General features: G+C 39.1%; 1 protein-coding gene across 2 annotated transcripts in view; it reads right to left on the bottom strand.

Annotated features, from left to right (window-relative positions):
• Positions 1–3,960: 3,960 nt before the first annotated feature.
• LOC137284242 (broad substrate specificity ATP-binding cassette transporter ABCG2-like) overlaps positions 3,961–22,191 on the bottom strand; it is a 49,799-nt gene continuing 31,568 nt past the window's right edge. For both annotated transcript variants that reach the window (XM_067815976.1, XM_067815975.1), the window contains exons 9-18: positions 18,830–18,890; positions 17,441–17,549; positions 17,240–17,305; positions 14,218–14,303; positions 11,416–11,505; positions 11,078–11,202; positions 10,079–10,233; positions 9,894–9,983; positions 8,555–8,616; positions 3,961–5,702 (exon numbers count right to left, since the gene is read on the bottom strand). In XM_067815976.1, coding sequence (XP_067672077.1) covers positions 5,552–5,702; positions 8,555–8,616; positions 9,894–9,983; positions 10,079–10,233; positions 11,078–11,202; positions 11,416–11,505; positions 14,218–14,303; positions 17,240–17,305; positions 17,441–17,549; positions 18,830–18,890 — 995 coding nt within the window. In that variant the 3' untranslated portion in view covers positions 3,961–5,551. The remainder of the gene's footprint in view (positions 5,703–8,554; positions 8,617–9,893; positions 9,984–10,078; positions 10,234–11,077; positions 11,203–11,415; positions 11,506–14,217; positions 14,304–17,239; positions 17,306–17,440; positions 17,550–18,829; positions 18,891–22,191) is intronic.

The raw sequence follows: 22,191 nt of genomic DNA, 5'->3' as shown, positions 1-22,191 counted from the left end.
AAAAAAGGCTATCGGTGTGACATCATAAAAGAGATGATGAGGAGGACACGCGTAAAAATATGCACCTTGGTGAATTTAATAGGACATTCTGTGTCAAGAATTTACAGAACTTGAATAAACCTATGCCAGAATGATATATTAGGAAAATATGATAATTCATATATTTTCTTTGCTATTAATTCTAAATCAATTTCAAAAGGTGATTGAAGGATAGGTCTACTCTCGTTTAGCTTTAATTGGAAGCTACATGTTATTATGTGTGCATAACTGAGTAAACCCAGCAAATATTTATAGTATGAATGGTACATTTTCTTCGATTAAAATCTCAGCAACATTTAAAAACGGACTGAAATAATTAGATACATAACACATATTTTGAATGACAAACACAACAACCGTTTTCTTAAAACTTGAGGAATCATTTAATTTATGCTCCTTGTTGTGAGGGAGTCTAGTTTTACAATACACTCAGAGCTATTCCTGCTACATGACAGCGGTCTGTATACAACTCAATCTGGGCCAGACAATACGGGGATCAACACCATGACCATCTATCCACGCAAATGGGATACCATGACATGCTTCCGCCAAGTCAGTGAGTCTGACCCTCAGATCCCGTTAATATACTCTTACGTCCAGCTTAGGTTACTGACGATCAATTTTAACCGGGATCTTCACGAGTGCTAGATACTTGCTGAGGTTTTGAAAGTACCCACAGTATTGTCCTTTATACTGCCTGTCAGAACCTCCAGTAATAACGGTATGTTTGCAGCTGAAATTACTAAACATCTACTTTAAGTATTTCATGTACTCTAATAGTAGGTGATTCGTGACTGTATCAACCGTCTTAAAAGATTTACTTCACATCAGATGGTTTTACATGTCGTTGGGGTAATTGTCATAAAATCATGTGCAATTCGACATTCTGGTAAGTGAAAAATTGCCCGTTGAAGCAAATCATCTCAAATGTTCACGTTGACGTGAACACAACCGTTCAAAATACTGGATTTCTTTACTCAGAATATCTTCTGTTACAGTTAAGTTTTGTTTGGAATAGCATTCTCGATAAGCATGATACTCGCGTTCTTGTTCAGTTCTTACTATCTCTACTTAAAAACAGTAGGAGCTAAGTGCAACGCTTCTAAAAATGGGTGTACTCAAGGTGAGTTCATTCAGTTTGCAACAGATCTGTGAAGTGAATACTGCTGACTGTCAATCAGGTGACTGACAAGGTTACCTAGGTGTTCATGCGCTGAAAGGAAATGGTTCTCATATGTTCTTTGGTAAGCAATTCGTTCAGACTTTGCTGTCTTGGACAATTCATTTACAATGTAAAATGAATGACTAGATTGTGTCATTCTCTGTTTTGAGTCATTGTCACCCTCATTCTTATGATCAACCTGGATCCCAGACTCGAAACTGTATTTGCTCAACTTATGTGAGTGTGAACGCTCAGACAAAGAAGTGCAATGTCGGCAAGCCACATGTACAAGGTTAACCAGAGTCAAGAGATCTACACTGGTTGAATTTGACAGATAATATTGGATTTAATGTGAGAATGAGTTCCGCCCTGTGCCATCTAACCAGGTCTGCTTCAATTAGTTCCATGAGGTTACAGCAATTAAATAGTTAAATATCTTTGGAAATAAATACACTCTTAGTTTGGTAAGCCAAAACCTAGCGTCATGGACAAATACCGGGAGAGCAAAGGTGCCACTTAGTTTCTTAATTAAACTCCTACTGGCTTTGGAGTATACTACCATGGAGAAAGCTCAAGTTAATAAATGCACATCTCTATATCTTAAAACAGCGCGGGGCCCTAGTTTATATCCTGTTCCTCGGTCTGTGAAGAACGCAGAGAGACACCAATACTTCTTATGGATTCACCATATCTTGTAATCATGCAATAGCACTGTTTCTGTCGTGAACGCTTAATAGTTTGCGTTGTGGCATGTAGAAGAAAGTGTGAGGCTTTAATGCCGTTTGTAATTCTTTTAAAGGACACGTTGCCACAAGCTGCTTGGGAAGTCTGTCTGTCTTCCGCATGCACCAGTCTGTTGTGTTTGGACTTTTGAATCTAACACGTTGCTGGTGTGTTTCAGCACCCTTGTTTTTCGCTGTTTTTGAAAACGTTTCATTTCACTCAACCTCAACGATTATTGAATCAGCTGCGTCACTTCAAGCCCTAAGATGTTGCTGAAAGTGCCCATTAAGCATACAAAAAGTTGCATTTACCTTAGAGTATAAATGGCCATAACCTCAGAGTATAAATGACCATTACCTCAGAGTATAAATGATCAAAGCACGGTTAAGTGTATGTATGCCTATCAAATATTAGTGCATTCCCAAAGTTTTTTGTTTGTAGCATATAACTATTGTAAGACAGAACGGCGAAGGGAACAGAAACAAACATCGAGTGTACATGAACCCATGGGCCCCGAGGGACCAGTGAACAACGTATTTATCTAACTGAATATCTCAGTGTTAGTTCTGAGCTGTTTGAATCATGGGTATCTGATCGAACACTTCAGCCACCCTGAATCGACTGATTCGAATCTTGCTTTCTTTCCCGCAGGTATTGTCTTAGTAAAGTTGCTTTCATGAGACAGTAAGAAGAACTAAATTCCATGTTCCTAAAGTTATCTATTTATTTTCAGTCTTTCATCTATTGTATTAATCAATTCATAGGAATTTTCAAGTCAATGCATTAGTTCCGTGTGTCCTCCTTGCACATACATTTGAGTATTCTGAAAATTTCACCTTTTTACTTATGACTAAACATAGAGTAATTTGACTTTTCCAGACCATTTCTTAGAACCTCGTGTTCTTTGTTCAAATATACATTAAAACACCCATAAAAAGCACATGTGTGACTTAATATGAGATTTTAAAAGAATATTCACCGAAAATCTTCACTTTTCAAGTTTCTTGGCGACAAATAGGACTTGTCATATTTCAGTGGAGACATTACTCAGTAATGTCTGTTACATTTCTTTTGATGGTTTTGTGGTATTTTGATTGGATTAAAGGGAGATAACAGTGTTTGATCAAATGTCTTCGAGTGTCGAAATGAAATCTGGATCACTTTAGCCGCCACTTTGTACACGTGTGTTCCCAGTCCCTCTATCTGCATATGGCATACTTTCACTTCTTTAGTTTTCTTGAATTTGCCATGCACAAGATTAAGTGAGTTTAGTTTTACCCGCACTCAGCAGTATTCTAGCTATATGGCAGCGGCCGGGACCAGACAATCCAGTGATCGACAGCATGAACATGAACATCGATCTGTGCAATTGGGAACCGATGATATGTCAACCGAGCCTGACCACCCAATCCCGTTGGTCGCCTCTTACGACAAACTGAGTCGTCCTTTACAGCAAGCATGAGTTGCTGAAGGCCTATTCTACCCTGGACCTTCACGGGTCCCATGCACAAGAATTATTAAATGGTGTTTGTTCTTGCAACAAGCATGGACTATCGAAGACCAAGATATTCACGTGATACTATTGTGGAAGTTTTGTGAATATATCTTGCATCTACCATTATGATGCTGAGTGATGCTGAGTGAGTGAGTGAGTGAGTGAGTGAGTGAGTGAGTGAGTGAGAGTGTTCTTTCACGTCACTTTTATCACAATTCCTGCAACATCACGGTGGCGGGTACCTGACTTCAAAGGAGCAAATCTAACAAGTTAGCCTTTGGTCACAGTTCGCTGTAACAGGATATATTATACGTATGCTTCAATAGGAACCATAACGGGCAGTCAACTGAAGTATTTTGTAAATGCTCGAGAATGAATTCTGTATGATAATACAGGAAAGGATGTCTAACAGGCTGTTATCGAATTATTGAGTATGTACCAATGCACCCAAAATGGCTCCGGTGGTATGGAAAGCTATCCACAGGCAAGAGTTCATCCGGCAGACCAAAGAAAGGCTACAAAGACACGCTGAAGGGTACTCTCAAGAAGAAGTGGTTTATTCTCATGACTCACATGTAGTGACATAGTGCACATACAGATAATCAACAATGTGATCAGTATTAAATAAGAAAAATGGGAAAAGGGAAATATAAGTTGTTCACTGGTCACGAAGGGAGTATGGGTTGATGTACCCTCGATGTTTATGTACCCTGAGCGCCAACAACTTATAATATATCCCTTTTCTGAAATTTTCAACAAAATGATCTTCATACAAATGACAATCAAGTTCAGATTGGGAAATATTAAACGTCGACTACTTAACCCAGACATTTACATAACTTGATGAATCAACTGTTTAAAATTGTTAAATTGCTTCCCGATGAACGAAGTTAAAGGAACAGGGGAATCTAAATATACTTGTTGAATGCACGTGACTGTCACATGGAATATTTTCGGAGTTACATTCCTTGCTTTCATTCACTCTTTTGGGTGCAGGTACGTCCGCCCATGGTCCACGAGGACCTGTGAACAACCTATTTATCTCACCGAAGACCTCAATGTTAATTCAGAACTGTTTGAAGCATGGAGTGAATCAAACGAATCGAATCTTGCATCTTGCTGTTTTTCCCCCGCACGTAAATGTCTTATTACTGAAATGCCACATAATCGATAACCCTGCATCATGCGTGATTCAGTTTTATTTGAGATAAAGAAGTACCCCGAAGTATGGAATGTATTGCCATTGGAACCTGGGTACATATATGAACTGAGATCTCATGCTAAACAAACACAAATGTGAAACTGTAGTCTCACCTTTTATCCAGTGGGTTTGTTCAAAACTCCATCTCCACCAAGCAGAAAATGGGTACCCAGTGGGATCAGTCATGTAAATAAAGGAATGTGCTATTGCAGAAGCTTTTTTCACTATTTTACATCAGTATTCATTCAATGCCTAAGATATACCATATACATGAGCATAATGCTTCCGGTCATAAGTGTTACTGCAGGTGTTTCACTCCTGACAACCAGGTCATGACATAAGCTGGTAACTTTCACTCAAGGGAGCTAAACATAAACAAAAATACATTCTGTAAAAGTGAATACAAATATCTCTAATTTTATTTCTGTATGCAGTTCAAAGAGGATTTGCTAAGAAAGGTGCATACAAGGGTTGACACTCCAATGTCAGGTATAACCAAATATCACATTACGCTTCCTAACAAACAATCTCAACTATTCATTCCACAAAGATGGAAGATACACCAACCAGACTGACTATACAAAATTAACCAAATAATGTTGGAACAAACTGCTGAATAAACAAAGAAGCAAAAGACAAGAAAACTATATTCATGTGTTATATACTATACAGTTCCACTGATGAACCATTATTGTTGACAGCAGCATATCTGTCCCTGAGGAAAGTAAGATGAGGAGTTATGTCTGTCAGGTTATACGTGTCTTAAACAACATGCTTAGTCTTGTATGCTGCTGTATACTAAACCACTTAACCCCACATCAACACATGAAAATATATAAAAACTATACAGTCCTCTGATTAGGTCCACCCGTACATTTTAAGTGGAGCTTCTGTTTGTATTGCCACAAAGGTGCTCATTCTGGAAGCTGTATTATTTGAGCTTCTTGAGTCGACGCAGCTGTATATAGGACAGAATTAGAAAGACAAAGGCGATAGCTGCCAGTGCCACCTGGGGTACCCACAAGTCCCATGTTGTCTCGTAGGCGATACCTTGCTGACTGAGATACTCGTCCCCTGTTGTACTGTGTGAAGAGACACATCCATTGACATACATGTGATAAACATACACATTACCAGGTGAACAGGATATCCATGTTCAGCAGTTTAAAGAATTGAAAATTTCAACAATAAATTGTATATTTAGACTCATCCTATCTCAAGGTATGCACTTCTCTCTCCTACTTCGCTCATGTCATGGAAACCTGCTGTATGCTAGGTTGAATAAAATCTTATGCCTCTCTTACCCCATCTCTCCACCACTCCCATTCCAGGACATGTCAGACATCCCTGTAAAGCGTGTGAAGTGTGTCATATAATAATCTATGATGAGGGGAAAGTCAGGTGGGAATCCACTGCATGAGATAGGATAAGCATTATAAATATACAGTTTCCAAATTTTCCCCAAATTTCCAAATTATTAAACTTCTCCCATCTCAAGGTATGCATTTCTCCCACAGTTTGACGGTGGGCTGCTGAGTACTTTGTGTCAAACGTACTACAACATCATCTGCCTGAAGAAAGCAGTACCTCCTGATATGCATACTCCAGTACATGTGATGAGTTGCTTCTCAATGATAAACCCCTTGACTTACATGGCACAAAAACTCTTGGGAGAGGGCAGTCCTGAATCAATGTTGCTTCAACTATTGTTCAAGGCAAAAGGCTGTTGTTTGGCAAGTAAGTCCTGCCACCCTGCAGTTTCTCACAGACCTTAATCTGATCAGCCCCTGCTTCAAAACCATTCTCCACACACATGATGGAATGTGGTGAAACTTGCTTAACATTCAGTACCATTGAATCACTCCGAGATGAGAAAGGGCAATGTTGGGCGTGAAAGCATGGAGTCTTGAAGATCTGAGGATGCAGCTTCCACTCTGTTGTTGATGGCTGAGCTGACTGGGACAGCGAGTCTGCAATGACATTCTGCACCCCTGGGATATGCCTGAATGCTTCTGCAGGACAAGGAAAACTGGAGAGTAAAATACAATGAGTGTTGGGAGACGGGCTGAGCAATTCCACCATAAGGTTTGAATTGTTGCTCTCAGAACGGCTGACTGGGTTACGGGATATCTTCTTTGAACCAAGTGGAGCGTCAAGGGAGGGGAGCCTAGTAGAAAAAAATGAAATCTTCTGGAAAGTGTCAACAGAACGAATAGGTCATCCAGAACCCTCCATTTGTATGTATAAATGTCAAGTATTTTGCTGACTGCAGAAGTTCCTAGACGTGTACATGTGTTGATGTGAGTAAGTCACTGCTTGGAAGATCCTGCCACATGTGTCTGGTTGGACTGGATAGTGCTACGGGATCAGGTAAGTGTACAGATGCTTTTGGCACCTGAGATGGCTCAGGTAGGAGGGGTGACCTCGAAAATGATGATGACGAAAGTAGGTGCGGATTGTTGAGGAAGTAGAGCACTAGGTGTTGTTGTTGCAGAGGTATTCCATCTGTAGTTGTTGGAACTTCAGAAGTTCCACTGACATCCGTAGCTGAGCATCTTGCTTGACCTTGAAGCAGTCTTCTCAGAAGGACAGATTAAGGGGTACCCAATCCCTGAATGCTCTCAGATATGAGAAAAAATGGGCCACCTGATCCCAAACCAGCTGGAATTGTTCTCGCATCATCGCCATGCCTCCCCTCCCGATGTAGGCTTGTGATGTGAAGTCGTATGAGTGACCACCATAGCAACTGCCTTTGAGGCTGTGAGGATCATGTTGAACAGAGTCAATATTTTGCAGACTTCAGAATCCAGATGGGAGAATTCCTGATCCTCCACCATGAAAAGAGTGTAGGTACGCCGTTTAGTCCCCAACAACATGATATCATCATCATTGGGATGTAATCAGCGCAGAAGGTTGAACTGGGAAGTGGCAAACCATCCCTAACTTTCTGTAAAGTGTTAAAAGCATCATCCAATGATGCAGCCAAGGTGGGAAAGTGATCGTCAAATAATCATCGGGTTGTATGTCAAAGGAGGATAGCAGTTCTACTGGTGACCTGCTCCTTGGTAGTTTCAAATTATCAGCTATCCACATAAGAAGTTGTGATGTCTCACAGCATCTACACTACCACTTGGAGCTCAGACTGCCATTCTGGATGATTGAGAGGTTATCATGAGAGCCACTGGACATGACTGGAAAGTGAAGTATGAAGCACAACCACTCAAGTGGGAGAATCCGCAGAATCAACATCATAGATTTTCACTTGTGTCCAAATAATCCTCCTCTGCTGAGGGTGAAGAATGCCAAGCTGATATAAATGAAACATCCAGTTCACACTGTTTCGATGTTAAGGGACCCTCAGATGGTCTCTGATGATCCCTGTCTGCCACTCGCCTGCTACCAACTCTGCGATAGGTAGTAAATGCATCATCATCTAAGTTAGCACAGCATGGGTTGCTGAAGGCTTATTCTATTCAGGGGTCTCTAGGAATGGGAACGTTGGAGAGCGATTGGGTGGGTGAGTCCAGAAGATTTCATTCAAATTAGCCTACAGCATGTTTTCATGCAATGGCTTAAGTAGGAGAGTGAAGTACATAGTGTGAGATAGGATAGGATAAAAAATCTGGTTTTGATGGTAGACTGCCTTTTTCTACTATGATATGACTGTTCCCAGGGTAGGTGTTATATCACACTGGTCACACACTAGTCAGTTGGTGGGATTTGAAATTTACATACATTGCTGGAATATCGCTATCACAAGAAATATATTTTCATTACAAATAACTTCACAAAGTGAGGTGGATGTGACAAATGCCAAGTGCTTGTGACAAATCAAGCCTCAGTTACTTACATTTTAAGCTGGGAGACAGTTTGGGTACACTTACTTGTTCTACACAATCTAATGTTTTATAGATTCATAAAGTAATATACTCACCAAGTACCATTTGGCCCCATGTCACAGAAAACCTCACCAGAGAGCTCATTGATGCTGAGAGCCTGGAACAGCACACACAAAGTGATCATTGGACAAGGACTCAAGTGCACACAATGTGATCATTTAAAAAGGACTAAGGACACACAAAATTTCATCATTCAACAGGGACTCAAGTACACACAAAAAGATCATTCCACTGGACTCAAAAAATGATCATTCAACAGGGACTCAAGTACACAAAATGTGACCATTTGACAGGGACTCAAGTTCATTAAAGGTGTTCTTTCGACAGGGACTCCAAATACACAAAATGTGATCATTCAACAGGGACTTAAGGACTCAAAATGTGATAATCTGACAAGGACTCAAGTACACAAAATGTGATCATTCAACAGGGACTCAAGGACTCAAAATGTGATCATTCCACAGGACTCAAGGACTCAAAATGTGATCATCTGACAAGGACTCAAGTACACAAAATGTCATCATTCAATAGGCACTTGATCACATACAAAGTGATCATTCAACAGGACTCACGTACACAAAATGCCATCATTCGACATGGGCTCAAGTACACACAAGGTGATGATCAACTAAACATTCATCATTGTGCACTCATATGAGACAAACAACTAAACATAATTCATCATTGAAACAAGCACTCACATAAGACATTCAACTAAAGATAATTTAGCGGTGAGACAAACACTCACATTAGACAATAAATCAAACATCATTTAGCAGGGAGACAAACACTCACATCAGAATAAAAAATGAAACATCATTCATCCGGGAGAGAAGCACTCACATGATACAAGAAACTAAACACCATTCTGCTGTCTCACCAAGGATGCGATGAACATCATGGTTAGGTTGAAACACACAGACAGGACTGAGTGTATGCAACAGCTTCACTTCAGGAGTGATGAACATCATGGTTAGGTTGAAACACACAGACAGGACTGAGTGTATGCAACAGTTTCACTTAAGGAGTGATGAACATCAATGTCAAGATGACCTGTATTCATGAGGTCCATGTATGCATTCAGATCAACACTATGGCTGGACTAGCTTGATTATGTGTGCTCCCTCTATACACGGGTATCCGCTGTGATCATGGGATCATCAGCGAGAATTGGAGGGAAGCTGGCATGGACATCAAGTCATGTTCACTGATGAAGGAAGGCCCTCAGGCCACAACAACCACTGTCACAACAGTTGCCAGAGGTCTCTCGGCTCTACTGTGAAGACTTGCCCTCTAGGTGACAAAACCTGGACAACATTAAACCTAGTGTTACTATCACTGCCTCTGAATACCACATATATTTATCATACTTACATCAAGACTGTATCTGAAGATACTGAGCCACTTCAGCCACACCAACCAATCAGCAATGGAGCTCAGGTTCACCAACAGTCCACTGAACAACTGAAACATATCACAGTCAGTTTATTTTTCCAAATCCTCATTGAAAAACTGTAATGAAGAGTATCACCTTCCTGGCTTTTACTATGGATGCTCACCATCATAAATACATAGCACAGAGCGATGAGGAGGTTGGCAATGGCGAAGATGCGGACACTGGCACTGATGGCAAATGCTAATCCTGAGGCTGCCAGTGATGTTAAAAATAGGTCCAGCAAAAAGTAGAAGAAGTAGCTAGCGGCATTTCTTAGACCTGCAATGTAGAAAGCAGACTTGTCATAACATCTGACAGTGACAAAGTAGGGAGAGGACCTGTTGTAACCTCTGTATCATAGATGTTCTGACAGTGACAAAGTAGGGAGAGGACCTGTTGTAACCTCTGTATCATAGATGTTTTGACAGTGACAAAGTAGGGAGAGGACCTGTTGTAACCTCTGTATCATAGATGTTTTGACAGTGACAAAGTAGGGAGAGGACCTGTTGTAACCTCTGTATCATAGATGTTTTGACAGTGACAAAGTAGGGAGAGGACCTGTTGTAACCTCTGTATCATAGATGTTTTGACAGTGACAAAGTAGGGAGAGGACCTGTTGTAACCTCTGTATCATAGATGTTTTGACAGTGACAAAGTAGGGAGAGGACCTGTTGTAACCTCTGTATCATAGATGTTTTGACAGTGACAAAGTAGGGAGAGGACCTGTTGTAACCTCTGTATCATAGATGTTCTGACAGTGACAAAGTAGGGAGAGGGCCTGTCGTAACACCTGTGTGGTGGGTGTCTAGGTAGTGACAAGGTACGGAGACTCTTATGAGCAAGGTGTGTACAGCTATAAGTGGCATCAACTTCATCGTCATGCACTGCACATGCCCAAGCCTAGATCTGCTCTCCCTTTCAGAAGTCAAATAGGTTTGCTCACTGCCACGTACCTGCATTACCTTCTTCTTGAAAACTTGTTCTTTGTGGCACTCCAACTTATCCTTGTTTGCCAGTAAGTAATATCACAGACCCAATGCAGCTTATTGTCAATAAGGGTTATTTCAAACATTAGAATGAACACAGCACAAACACACCAAGGATCTGGTTGAGATGCACCCACCTATCATCCAGTAGACAATGGCGGTGAAAAAAGTTACTGGAACCAGCCTCATGGGAATGACATCACAGAAGACTTTAGCCAGGAAGTAGGCCGACACACGATAGAAGCCACTCACATTCTCGTGCCTGTAATGGCAGAGTCATACTGTCAAACTTTGGATCACTCGTTGAAAGGGAATTTAACTGTAATTGGGGTTCTATTCTTTGTGTTTGAAACCAAAATAAATATGAAAATATATACAGAACAGTCATCAGAACTATACTCCACAAATGACTTCACAGCCAGTAGAATTATAATGACTTTAAGCATCAAGGAAGCAAAATATCTTTTAAGCTTACATGAAAATAGCTCTCTCTTTGATGAAGAGCTCTACTGCGGACAAGTTGCCAAACACCTGGTTCATGATGATGAAGAAGAACGCCCCCACTCTGGAAGCAAACCAAACTCAACCGGTACAGACTAGCTTATTATTTACAAATGGAATAAATATCCAAGACTGAAATGGATATTTACACATTCTGACATCTTTTTAGCAAAGTTGTAAATAAAATGACAGTTCTTACTCCGTGTACTTTGATAAATGTGAACAATAACTACACAATAATGAAACAGTCAACATATCTATATGGCAGGTCCAGTGTGAACACGATGAAGGATACTTTAATTAATGAAGTACAAAGTCATAATCATGTGGGTATAACACTTCACAGAGAATGTTAATGGAAAATACAAATCAATAAACAAATTCTCTAGAAAGTAAGTCCAAGAATAAACTGCTTACGAAGAGCTACAAGTACAGACTGACCAGAAATGTTCCATTTTTGACTACAACTGTTATTACTCTAGAATTTGCATTTGGATGCCCCTGTATTCCATTATTCTAGAATTTGCATTTGGATGCCCTGAAAACTATTTGTGGGCAATTCGACAGCATATATGCCTTTATCTTACCTGACACATAAATGCCACTGTCTGATTGGCTGAACACTCATCTATTACTTTCAAAGTATCCCGTGTACAAGCGAGGTGTATTGCAATATACCCTGCTGCCAATTGCAACTCATTCAGTACTTCATGTTTTTTTTTACCTCGAGTAACATCAAATGATGCATGATGCATGATGCATGATGCACGATGCACGATGCACAGAAATTATATATGTTTTGCGAATGGAAATTGATGGAAGGGAGATAACTCTAAATCTGTTTTCCTTGTGTCGTCTGCAAAATCAAGCAATGACTCTTTCCAATAAGTAAGTATTGAAAAAAAATAAAATGTTCAAATGTAGTTTAAGTGAATAATAAGAAGGGGAATTACATTGCGGCAACTTTACTCAGACAATACCTATGGGAAATAACAGCAAGATGCAAGATTTGAATGGTTTGATTCACACAGGTTCGCTGAAGTATACGATCCAATAGCCATGCTTCAAACAGTTCAAAATTAACAATAAGGTGTCCAGTAAGATAAATACATTGTTCACTGGTCCCTCGGAGACCATGGGTTGAGATATCCTCAATGTTTGAGGGTGCATCAACCCATGCCCCCCGAGAGACCAGTCAACAATTCATAACACCATCTCTCAGTCCATACAGAGAGACAATACACACAAGGGAGGGATCTAACGGCAGATGAAACAACATAGGCAAGTCTCCTGACTCACCATCTCTCAGTCCATACAGAGAGACAATACACACAGAGGAGGGATCTAATGGCAGATGAAACAACATAGGCAAGTCTCCTGAATCACCATCTCTCAGTCCATACAGAGAGACAGTACATACAAAGGAGGGATCTAATGGCAGATGAAACGACATAGGCAAGTCTCCTGACTCACCATCTCTCAGTCCATACAGAGAGACAATACACACAAAGGAGGGATCTAATGGCAGATGAAACGACATAGGCAAGTCTCCTGAATCACCATCTCTCAGTCCATACAGAGAGACAGTACATACAAAGGAGGGATCTAATGGCAAATGAAACGACATAGGCAAGTCTCCTGACTCACCATCTCTCAGTCCATACAGAGAGACAATACACACAAAGGAGGGATCTAATGGCAGATGAAATGACATAGGCAAGTCTCCTGACTCACCATCTCTCAGTCCATACAGAGAGACAATACACACAGAGGAGGGATCTAACGGCAGATGAAACAACATTGGCAAGTCTCCTGACTCACCATCTCTCAGTCCATACAGAGAGACAGTACATACAAAGGAGGGATCTAATGGCAAATGAAACGACATAGGCAAGTCTCCTGACTCACCATCTCTCAGTCCATACAGAGAGACAATACACACAGAGGAGGGATCTAATGGCAGATGAAACAACATAGGCAAGTCTCCTGACTCACCATCTCTCAGTCCATACAGAGATACAATACACATAAGGGAGGGATCTAATGGCAGATGAAACAACATAGGCAAGTCTCCTGACGCACCATCTCTCAGTCCATACAGAGAGACAATACATACAAAGGAGGGATCTAATGACAGATGAAACAACAGAGGCAACTCTCCTGACTCACCATCTCTCAGTCCATACAGAGAGACAATACACATAAGGGAGGGATCTAATGGCAGATGAAACAACATAGGCAACTCTCCTGACTCACCATCTCTCAGTCCATACAGAGAGACAATACACATAAGGGAGGGATCTAATGGCAGATGAAACAACATAGGCAAGTCTCCTGACTCACCATCTCTCAGTCCATACAGAGAGACAATACACACAAGGGAGGGATCTAATGGCAGATGAAACAACATAGGCAAGTCTCCTGACTCACCATCTCTCAGTCCATTCAGAGGGACAATACATACAAAGGAGGGATCTAACGGCAGATGAAACAACATTGGCAAGTCTCCTGACTCACCATCTCTCAGTCCATACAGAGAGAATACATACAAAGGAGGGATCTAACGGCAGATGAAACAACAGAGGCAAGTCTCCTGACTCACCATCTCTCAGTCCATACAGAGAGACAATACATACAAAGGAGGGATCTAATGGCAGATGAAACAACAGAGGCAAGTCTCCTGACTCACCATCTCTCAGTCCATACAGAGAGACAATACATACAAAGGAGGGATCTAATGGCAGATGAAACAACAGAGGCAAGTCTCCTGACTCACCTGTTCTGAATCCCTGCTGATGCAGTGTTATCCACATCAAAGTAAATAGCACCAACAATTACTCCAAAGATTATCATTACGAACACCTGAAAACACAACAAAAATCATCTTGGGATGACAAAGAAACTGAACATATGTCAGGTTTTGGATTACATTTCCTTAGGTCAGTACACATTCTAGTTATTTTATTGCACTGTGTCCCAGCCCTGATTTTTTTTAAAGGGGCACTGATGCGGAGCAATTTCCGTGGACTGGTGTAAACTTTTGTTATTGTTTTTCTCCCGTGAGTACCCGGATGATATCACAGAATTCGTGACTGGTTCGTGACCTCTGCTGCGCAGTCCGTAAGCGCAATTGATAGTTTAATTATAGACAGATCAACTGAGGTGAAGTCATTTGTACTTCATTACAAATGTATTATGAAAACAAATGAAACACTTTGAAGGTTAATCATCTGCCAGTGGTAGAAATGGTAAAAAACTATTAGGACGGAAAAATAACGAAGCCAATGCACGTCTCTATATTTTGTCTCATAACCCTAATTAGTTTATTGTCGTATTTGTATGATTCTGAAAATTAATAAAAGAACACACGATTTGCTTATACTCATAGTAAATTTCTAACATAACAGCAACATTTATACAGTGTATAGATTGCCAATGTGGATCCTATTTCACACACATACGCGATCTAGTGTGTGTTTTCTGTCATACAGATTCTGCTGAATGCTACAACAAATAAATTAAAACAAAATGCAAATAATGAATGTAAAACAGACTAATTTTATAGCAACAATGTCAGGCTACTACCTTGTTCAGGAATGTATCCATCAATATCCACGTAAAAGAAATCATATTCCATTCATCTGCAGCTGGTAAATAATCCTGCTCTATGTCGCGTGTCTTACAACTGTCTAGTTTGCGAAAAAGTTACACATCGTTTCACGTCATTCGTTGGTGAAAACTAGATAAACCTCTGATTGGTCTCCCAAGATAGCACACCTGGCAACTAATTGTATGATGTCCACTATTCTAAGTAATTTAGTTAACCAATATTGAGCAATCAATCAATCAACGCAAGGGTGGTTAATTCTTTGAAGGGAGGATGTTGTTTTTGCACTCACACTTTACGACAGGGTGTAGTCATCTACACACTCTGCCTTTTGACAAATCCGCTAGAAGATAAAAGTAATTAATCAATCAGTGTGTTATCGGTTAATCCTTTGATCGATGTTTGTTTTTGTAACTCAGCTGATAAACCCTCTTGCATCACTTACATGCACATATTACATAACATACAACACATTTGCCATTACAGACCTTAATTTATAATGTTGAGTATTTACTCCAGACAGGAGAAATGCCAAATGGGAACCTGTGTTGAGTAACCGAAGTGGTGTTGCTACTAATTATACCTGTTATAAATTCATGAATTGACCATCAATTTAAGAGAATGATGACAAATAACACGTGTAGGTTTACACCATCAAACGCGAGTTACAGCAAGGAAGATGTAATCTCTGTGTCGCAGCCTGAAAACACTTATGGGCCGAAACTGTTTTGAGGATACCAACGGAATTTCGTTACATAAGGAATACACACAGGCATTTGCTGTGTACTTTGGTAAATAGGTGAAATAAGTTTTTTTTTACGTAAGACAATTTTCAGATTTCTCTACCAAAGGCAAAGTCATCGTTTTTTTCTGTTTACGAATTCAAATAAATCAATTGTGTGTTTTATTATCATAAATAATAAACCATTGTAGCTACTATAGCTACCAGAATTTACGTATGCTATTTGCTATTACAGCTCAACCAACACTCAAAACTACCTAAATATAAAGCTTTGCAATCTTCCGTACTGAAACAAATGGCTTGCTACGTGCCTGTAGACATCATATTTGCATGTAACATGATTAAATATCGAGGTTAAAAACACAGAAATAGGATCAAATTGGATCAGTAAGTATACCATCCAAGCATCCGAAAAGAACTACACTGCTGGGATATATGGTTACGATCAGACAAGGAATATCATGGATATTTTAAACAAATGGCATGTGATGGGCATCCGGCCTCCTGACTGTTTAGGTGAAGAAATTCTGCTAATATGGACAGGAGCCCAGTTCCTTTGTCCGTCACGGTCGAAGGAGTGGGCGCTGACCAATTTGCGGTCTGCTTTCGTAATTAGACCGTTGGCGAGAAGCATTATTCGCTCCGCATCAGTGCCCCTTTAAAGCCACTCCACACCTAATTGCACCAAATAAAGCCAGCCACCTAACCCACACAGCCAACATAAGAAGGGAAGTAGGACAACTGGTAGTCTAGACTGCGAACTTTGTGTACCCCTCTGATAAGTTGCCACAGCTCCCACAGCTGAAAGCAATGTTTATACAATGCCACTTAGAAAGTGGTCAAATGTAACATAGGTTATATATCAGCACACAAAGTCATGGTGGCTAAGTGGCTAAGCAGCTGACTTTGTGTGCTGGCAACTAGGTTGCAAACTCTGAGGGTGTGGGTTCGAATCCCGGATGGGACTTACCCAACTAAAGTACTAGAATCTGTATATGTTACATCTGACCATTTTCTAAATAGCACTGTAAAATCAAAACTTATAACACTTATAAAACTGACATGTATGGAAGTTCATAACTGTTCCCCTATTCGAACATTCCGACAGGCACACTTTATCACATTACTGACTTAAGAGTTACATAAACGAGTAACATAGTAAATGTTCTGTCCCTGTATTGCATGTTTAGATGATTGCAACTCTCTTACATATTAACATGGTCTCATAGAGGTCTCACATTGCTTGGTGGAATTGGCACGGGTCATAGAGATGAGCCCCTCAGGAGAAACCCGAGAACAGATTAAGGGGGACTTTGGACTTGAAGCCAAGATCACAAAATCATTCTTTTTGTGCTTTACCTTCCAATAGAGCTGCCAGGTGACATTATCTTATTTATAACCCTTCTTGATGCCTTGAAAATATACCAAAATATATAATAAGGCTTTCACCTGCAATATGGATGTCTGGGGATTTCGGATGATATTTCTTATTGTTCTTCCCGAGACAACCATCAGCTGAAACATTAAGATCATTTAATAATTCTGTTTCTCATTTCAATCAATCATTTGTCATCAGAATATAAAAACACCAAGAAAAAAGTGTAAAATATACTCATTTATACAAAGCAAAATAAGGTTTGTAATCGGTACCTGATTGAAGAAAGATGTGGCATATGGCACTCGTGGCATCCGAACAATTGTGCCGTTCTCATCATCCTTCACATACTTGTCATAGATCTCCGTGACCTCATTCATCAGTCTGGAATAATGATGCATTAGTTAGGCCTGGTGAAAGTTATTTGCACCTAGAAGCTGGATTGTTGAACATGATTCTTTGTTCAGTGAGCAAGATAATGGGACAGGGTGACTGAACTATCTGCCTTGAAACTTGAAATTCAGCTACCATTGTGATTTATGTTGCCAACATTTCATTGCCATTACGACATAAAGCCAACCTAAGTTATAATTCCACTATCTACTTGTACAGCCTATTACAGTAAGTATTCAAGTGGGCCCCAGCTCCATTTCTGAATCTTCATTCTCACCATATGACACACAACAATGATATTGCAGACCCTGACTGGCATTATTGTGGACAAAGATGTCTTGTCACAAATGTTATGTTGGGGATAGTATTAGTGTGCTGGTGATCAGATGCTTGACCCTGAGGGTTAGGGTTCAAATCCTAGACGGGACTCAACCCAACAAAAGTAGTAGAATTTGTTCTCCACTGAGAGAGTGTCCCAAATATAACGTTACATCCTCTGAACACATGGACGATAATGTTAGGTCACATTGTGTGGATGCCATCAGTGATTTCTTACTCCAAGGTGCTAGCGGCTCTACACTTTCCTTTCCTTTAGTGCAGATCTCAATCCCATAAAGCATGTTTGGTACATGATGTGTTGCACAATATGCCACAGAAATCCTGACCCAATACATTGGAACAAGCCCTACATGAAAAAGGGAATGGAATACCTAAACACCTCATAGATGTGAGAGGGGAGGAGGGTGAGGGAGGTTATTGCAGTTGGCAGAGGTTACACCAGAAAATGAAATTGTACTTGGTTGTTAATACTTATGTGCTTTCCTACGAGGCTATAATGAAGAATCTTGAAAATGACTGCCTGTGCTAAAGTCAAGCGACCACAGTTATCAGCACTATAAAATCAGTGGTTTGTCATGTTTGCTCCTAGGAATACACTTTCCTTAGTCATTATTTCAGCATTCAGATTTACCATCCAATTATTCCTCACTATCTAAACATTCCCTGAGGCCACATTTATAGAATAATTTATTAAACCGAGATTTAAGTTCCTGAGCCATGTTGTATAGTAACAAACTGATAGTATAAAAAGATGTGCGTTTTACGATACTTTGTCACGTGTGTATTTCACACATTGGATAATGCATAAGATAACAGACTAAACCTTGGAATAAAACCTCTGTCATAAACAAATAAATCTTCATCACTGTTTGTATCAGTATGTATTTGTAACATTGTTCAGATGTTATTCAATAGTACTGCAATATGCTTACTTGTCATGCCACTGTGACTGTCTAAAATTCTCTACAAGAGTTTCCTGAAGATTCTTGCTTTCTGAAAAAAAGTAAGTTTACATTAAATATAAGAATACTAAGAGTTCTTGCCGCAAGAAGGAGTTAAATCATGCATCATTTGCTATAGTCAGCACTGAATGGTGCAACAAATGTAAATAACCTGACTACAGGACAAATAGAGAACTAAACAAGTGACACAGAAAAGGGCAGACAACGCTGTTGTGACAGCTTTGAAAAAACGGTGCATGTGTGGAGATGTGGGTGCATGTGTGGGTGCATATACATAATTGTGCAATGGTCGACACTTAGGTTTGTTGGACTGACTGACAACTAATATCAGTTACAATACATTTTCAGGTTAAATGTTTAATTTACCACAGTCACATTTATCCGCAATACAATAATAATAACAACAAAATTTCAGCAAACATTAATAAAAGTTCTGAATGATATTATTTACCAATAAAACAAAGGAATTCCAGGACTCTATACAAGAATACAACCAATGGGCATTTTACCAATGGTTTCCAAGCTTGATTGGGTACTTAGTATCAGTATTTTCATTACCTAGTTCATTCTGGTATTTATGTATTCTTTATTACTGTCATATTGTTGATAGTGTAAATCCTTTCATTTGGCTGACAGCATCTGATACACGTTTTTAAGTTGTTTCTTAATTACACACATTTATTTTATTCAAATCGTAACAGTAATAATTAATGCATATATTATCTTCAGACAATTGTAAAATTTGCTTTTTTTTAAAAGAAAAACCCAAACTCTTTCCTATTTTACACAAAGACCCAGATCCAGGATTATAGCAGTTATGTTTGAATTGGAATGTCATTTTCAGTTATGTTTGAATTGGAATGTCATTTTCAGTTATGTTTGAATTGGAATGTCATTTTCAGTTATGTTTGAATTGGAATGTCATATTCAATGCAGTGGCAAGTTACTGGAACCCCATTTTGAAGCACACTACCAAAAAGTGGGAGGCTAGTGCCGACTGGAATCCCTTGTATTCAAACTCAATCACTGAAGTAAGCTGATGTTAACAGATAAAGTTACCTGGCAACACAAGAAAAAGACTCAGCACCATCATTAATCATCAATAATGTAAGCTATGCAGTAGGCTGGCCCTGTGGTTGTAGAGAGAGACATCCCTTGGCTATGTCCATCCAACAGTTTGGGGTTCATACCCCATTTTCTGGGATAGTGTCATGCTTTAACCACTAAGTTTCACTTGAGTTTTAATGTCTTCAATCTGCTCTTTTTTTAACTTAAGACTGTAGTAATTGTTTTTTCTTTTTTTTTCTAATAATTTATTCATTTCAGTGAGGCAGTTACATAGTTACATCTTCAAACAAGAATATGGATGTACAAGAGATTTGTAACAATAATTGCACCATGTGTTACCCAAATCATATGAGAAATATTCATTTCAGAAAGGCTGTTACACAAATGCAATTCTCATTATGTGTGCATATAGATGAATGAGGATGCTATAGCGCTATCTGGCATAATATATTTTAAAACGTGTAAAGAGTCTTCATTTCGGCGAGGCGGTTACGTAATTACCTCAGTAATTGTATGGGAATATAGGTGTACATAGGTATTGACATGGTATTAGCATAATATATTTCTATTTCATAATGGCTTTGTATACATATTCAAATAAAATACATTCAATACGTGAAAAGCAGTTCTCAAAATGTCCACAGTGAAAAGGTACATTCAGGCTACATGATGTTTATGTAATAATATAGTGTAATATAGGTGTGGCCAACATAACATTAACATGGCAGGTACACTGGGCAAAAAGTTACATCAGACGTTAGCACCGTTTACATATCCAAGATACACGCGGTGGGCAATATATACTGCACACTAGAAACAAATAGCTATGTACATCAAATAGTAGTGTTAACTCTGTGGGCCATTTTTGCTGGAAATTCGTCATAGTGTTATTTTTCCTGGCTATGTATCTTTTTAACTCGCATAAAAAATTGTCAAGAGTAAGCTTTCTCTCAGTTATACTAGCTAGGTATATGAACCGTTTTCCAGCAAGAATGATATTATTAACAAAAGGGTAGCCAGTGTTAATCCCTAATAATATTACAAAATCTGTGAATAAAATGTTAATATTAACAGTATTCTTAATATAGAGACTTAAGTCATTCCAAAAGGTCCGAACAATATCACAAGATGCAAACACGTGTACAATGTTTTCAGATTCTCTTTCACAGAATGTACAGCAGTCATTATCTATTACAGTATCTTCATTTTTATCAGTTCTTTCAGGTATAGATAACTTTATGAATAAATCTATACTGAAAAGGTAACAGTTTAATGTCTTTTGTACACTTTCTATAGTTTAGAAAAGTAGTGTACCAGGATGTATAAATATTTGTTAAAATTTCCCATTTCTTGCAAACTTCAGGCAATTTATCTGTTCCAATCAACTTATCATAAAGGATTCTGCAACCTTTGAAGGGTGTAAGCAACGTTAAAATCACTTCATTGATACCAAGATTCTGGTTTCCGACTTTATGATTGCTTATTGTAGTTCTCCAAGTCCAGGGAATATTTTTCAATAGTCTATTACAATCTAAAAAGGTACCCTTAACTGGGAATCTAGCTTTAAATTCGCTAAATGATAGAAACCTGTCAGAGTTACAAATATCTTTGATCTCGGTAACACCCATTTTAAACCAGTTACAAATCTAAAAAGAGGAGACTGCAAACTGATGGTTCAGCCATAGCGGTTCATAAAGTATTTTCTGAAAATCATCTGGACTAATTTTGAAAGAAGATCTGTATTTCTTCCATGCCTGAAAAACATCTTTCCAATATGGGTTATCCACTTTCATGAACTGATCAATATTAGGAATGTTGCAGGGGTTGTTACAGTTAGCTCTAGATAAAGATCTTTTTAGGGTGGCTATTTTGAGTGAGTCAATAAAAGAGGTAATATCTGTCATCCTAATTCCTCCTTCCTTATAGTCTTTTTTCAGTGTTACTCTCCTTATTGTATCTGGCTTTCCGTTCCATACAAAAGAGAACAACCTTTGTTCCAAGTCTTTAATAAATGTTTCAGGTGGATTGGGTAGAGCCGTAAATATATGAACCAGAGACAAGAGAGCTAGAGTTTTTATAACAGTAATTTTCCCCATAAGAGTCAACTTCATTCTTTGCCAGTTTCCTAAAATCTTCAAAATTGAAGTCAGTCTTGTTTTTAGTATTGATGACCCATAGATCCTTCAGGTTGGCATTCAGAAATATACCCAAAACCTCAAAATTTTCAGAAACCCAGTCTAACGTGAATTCCCTGCAGATGATAT

Source organism: Haliotis asinina, chromosome 5 (assembly GCF_037392515.1).
Source record: "Haliotis asinina isolate JCU_RB_2024 chromosome 5, JCU_Hal_asi_v2, whole genome shotgun sequence".
In the NCBI taxonomy this organism is placed as follows: Eukaryota; Metazoa; Mollusca; class Gastropoda; order Lepetellida; family Haliotidae; genus Haliotis; species Haliotis asinina.
Note: the sequence above shows the minus strand (reverse complement) of the source record. Positions and strands in the feature narration are given on the sequence as shown.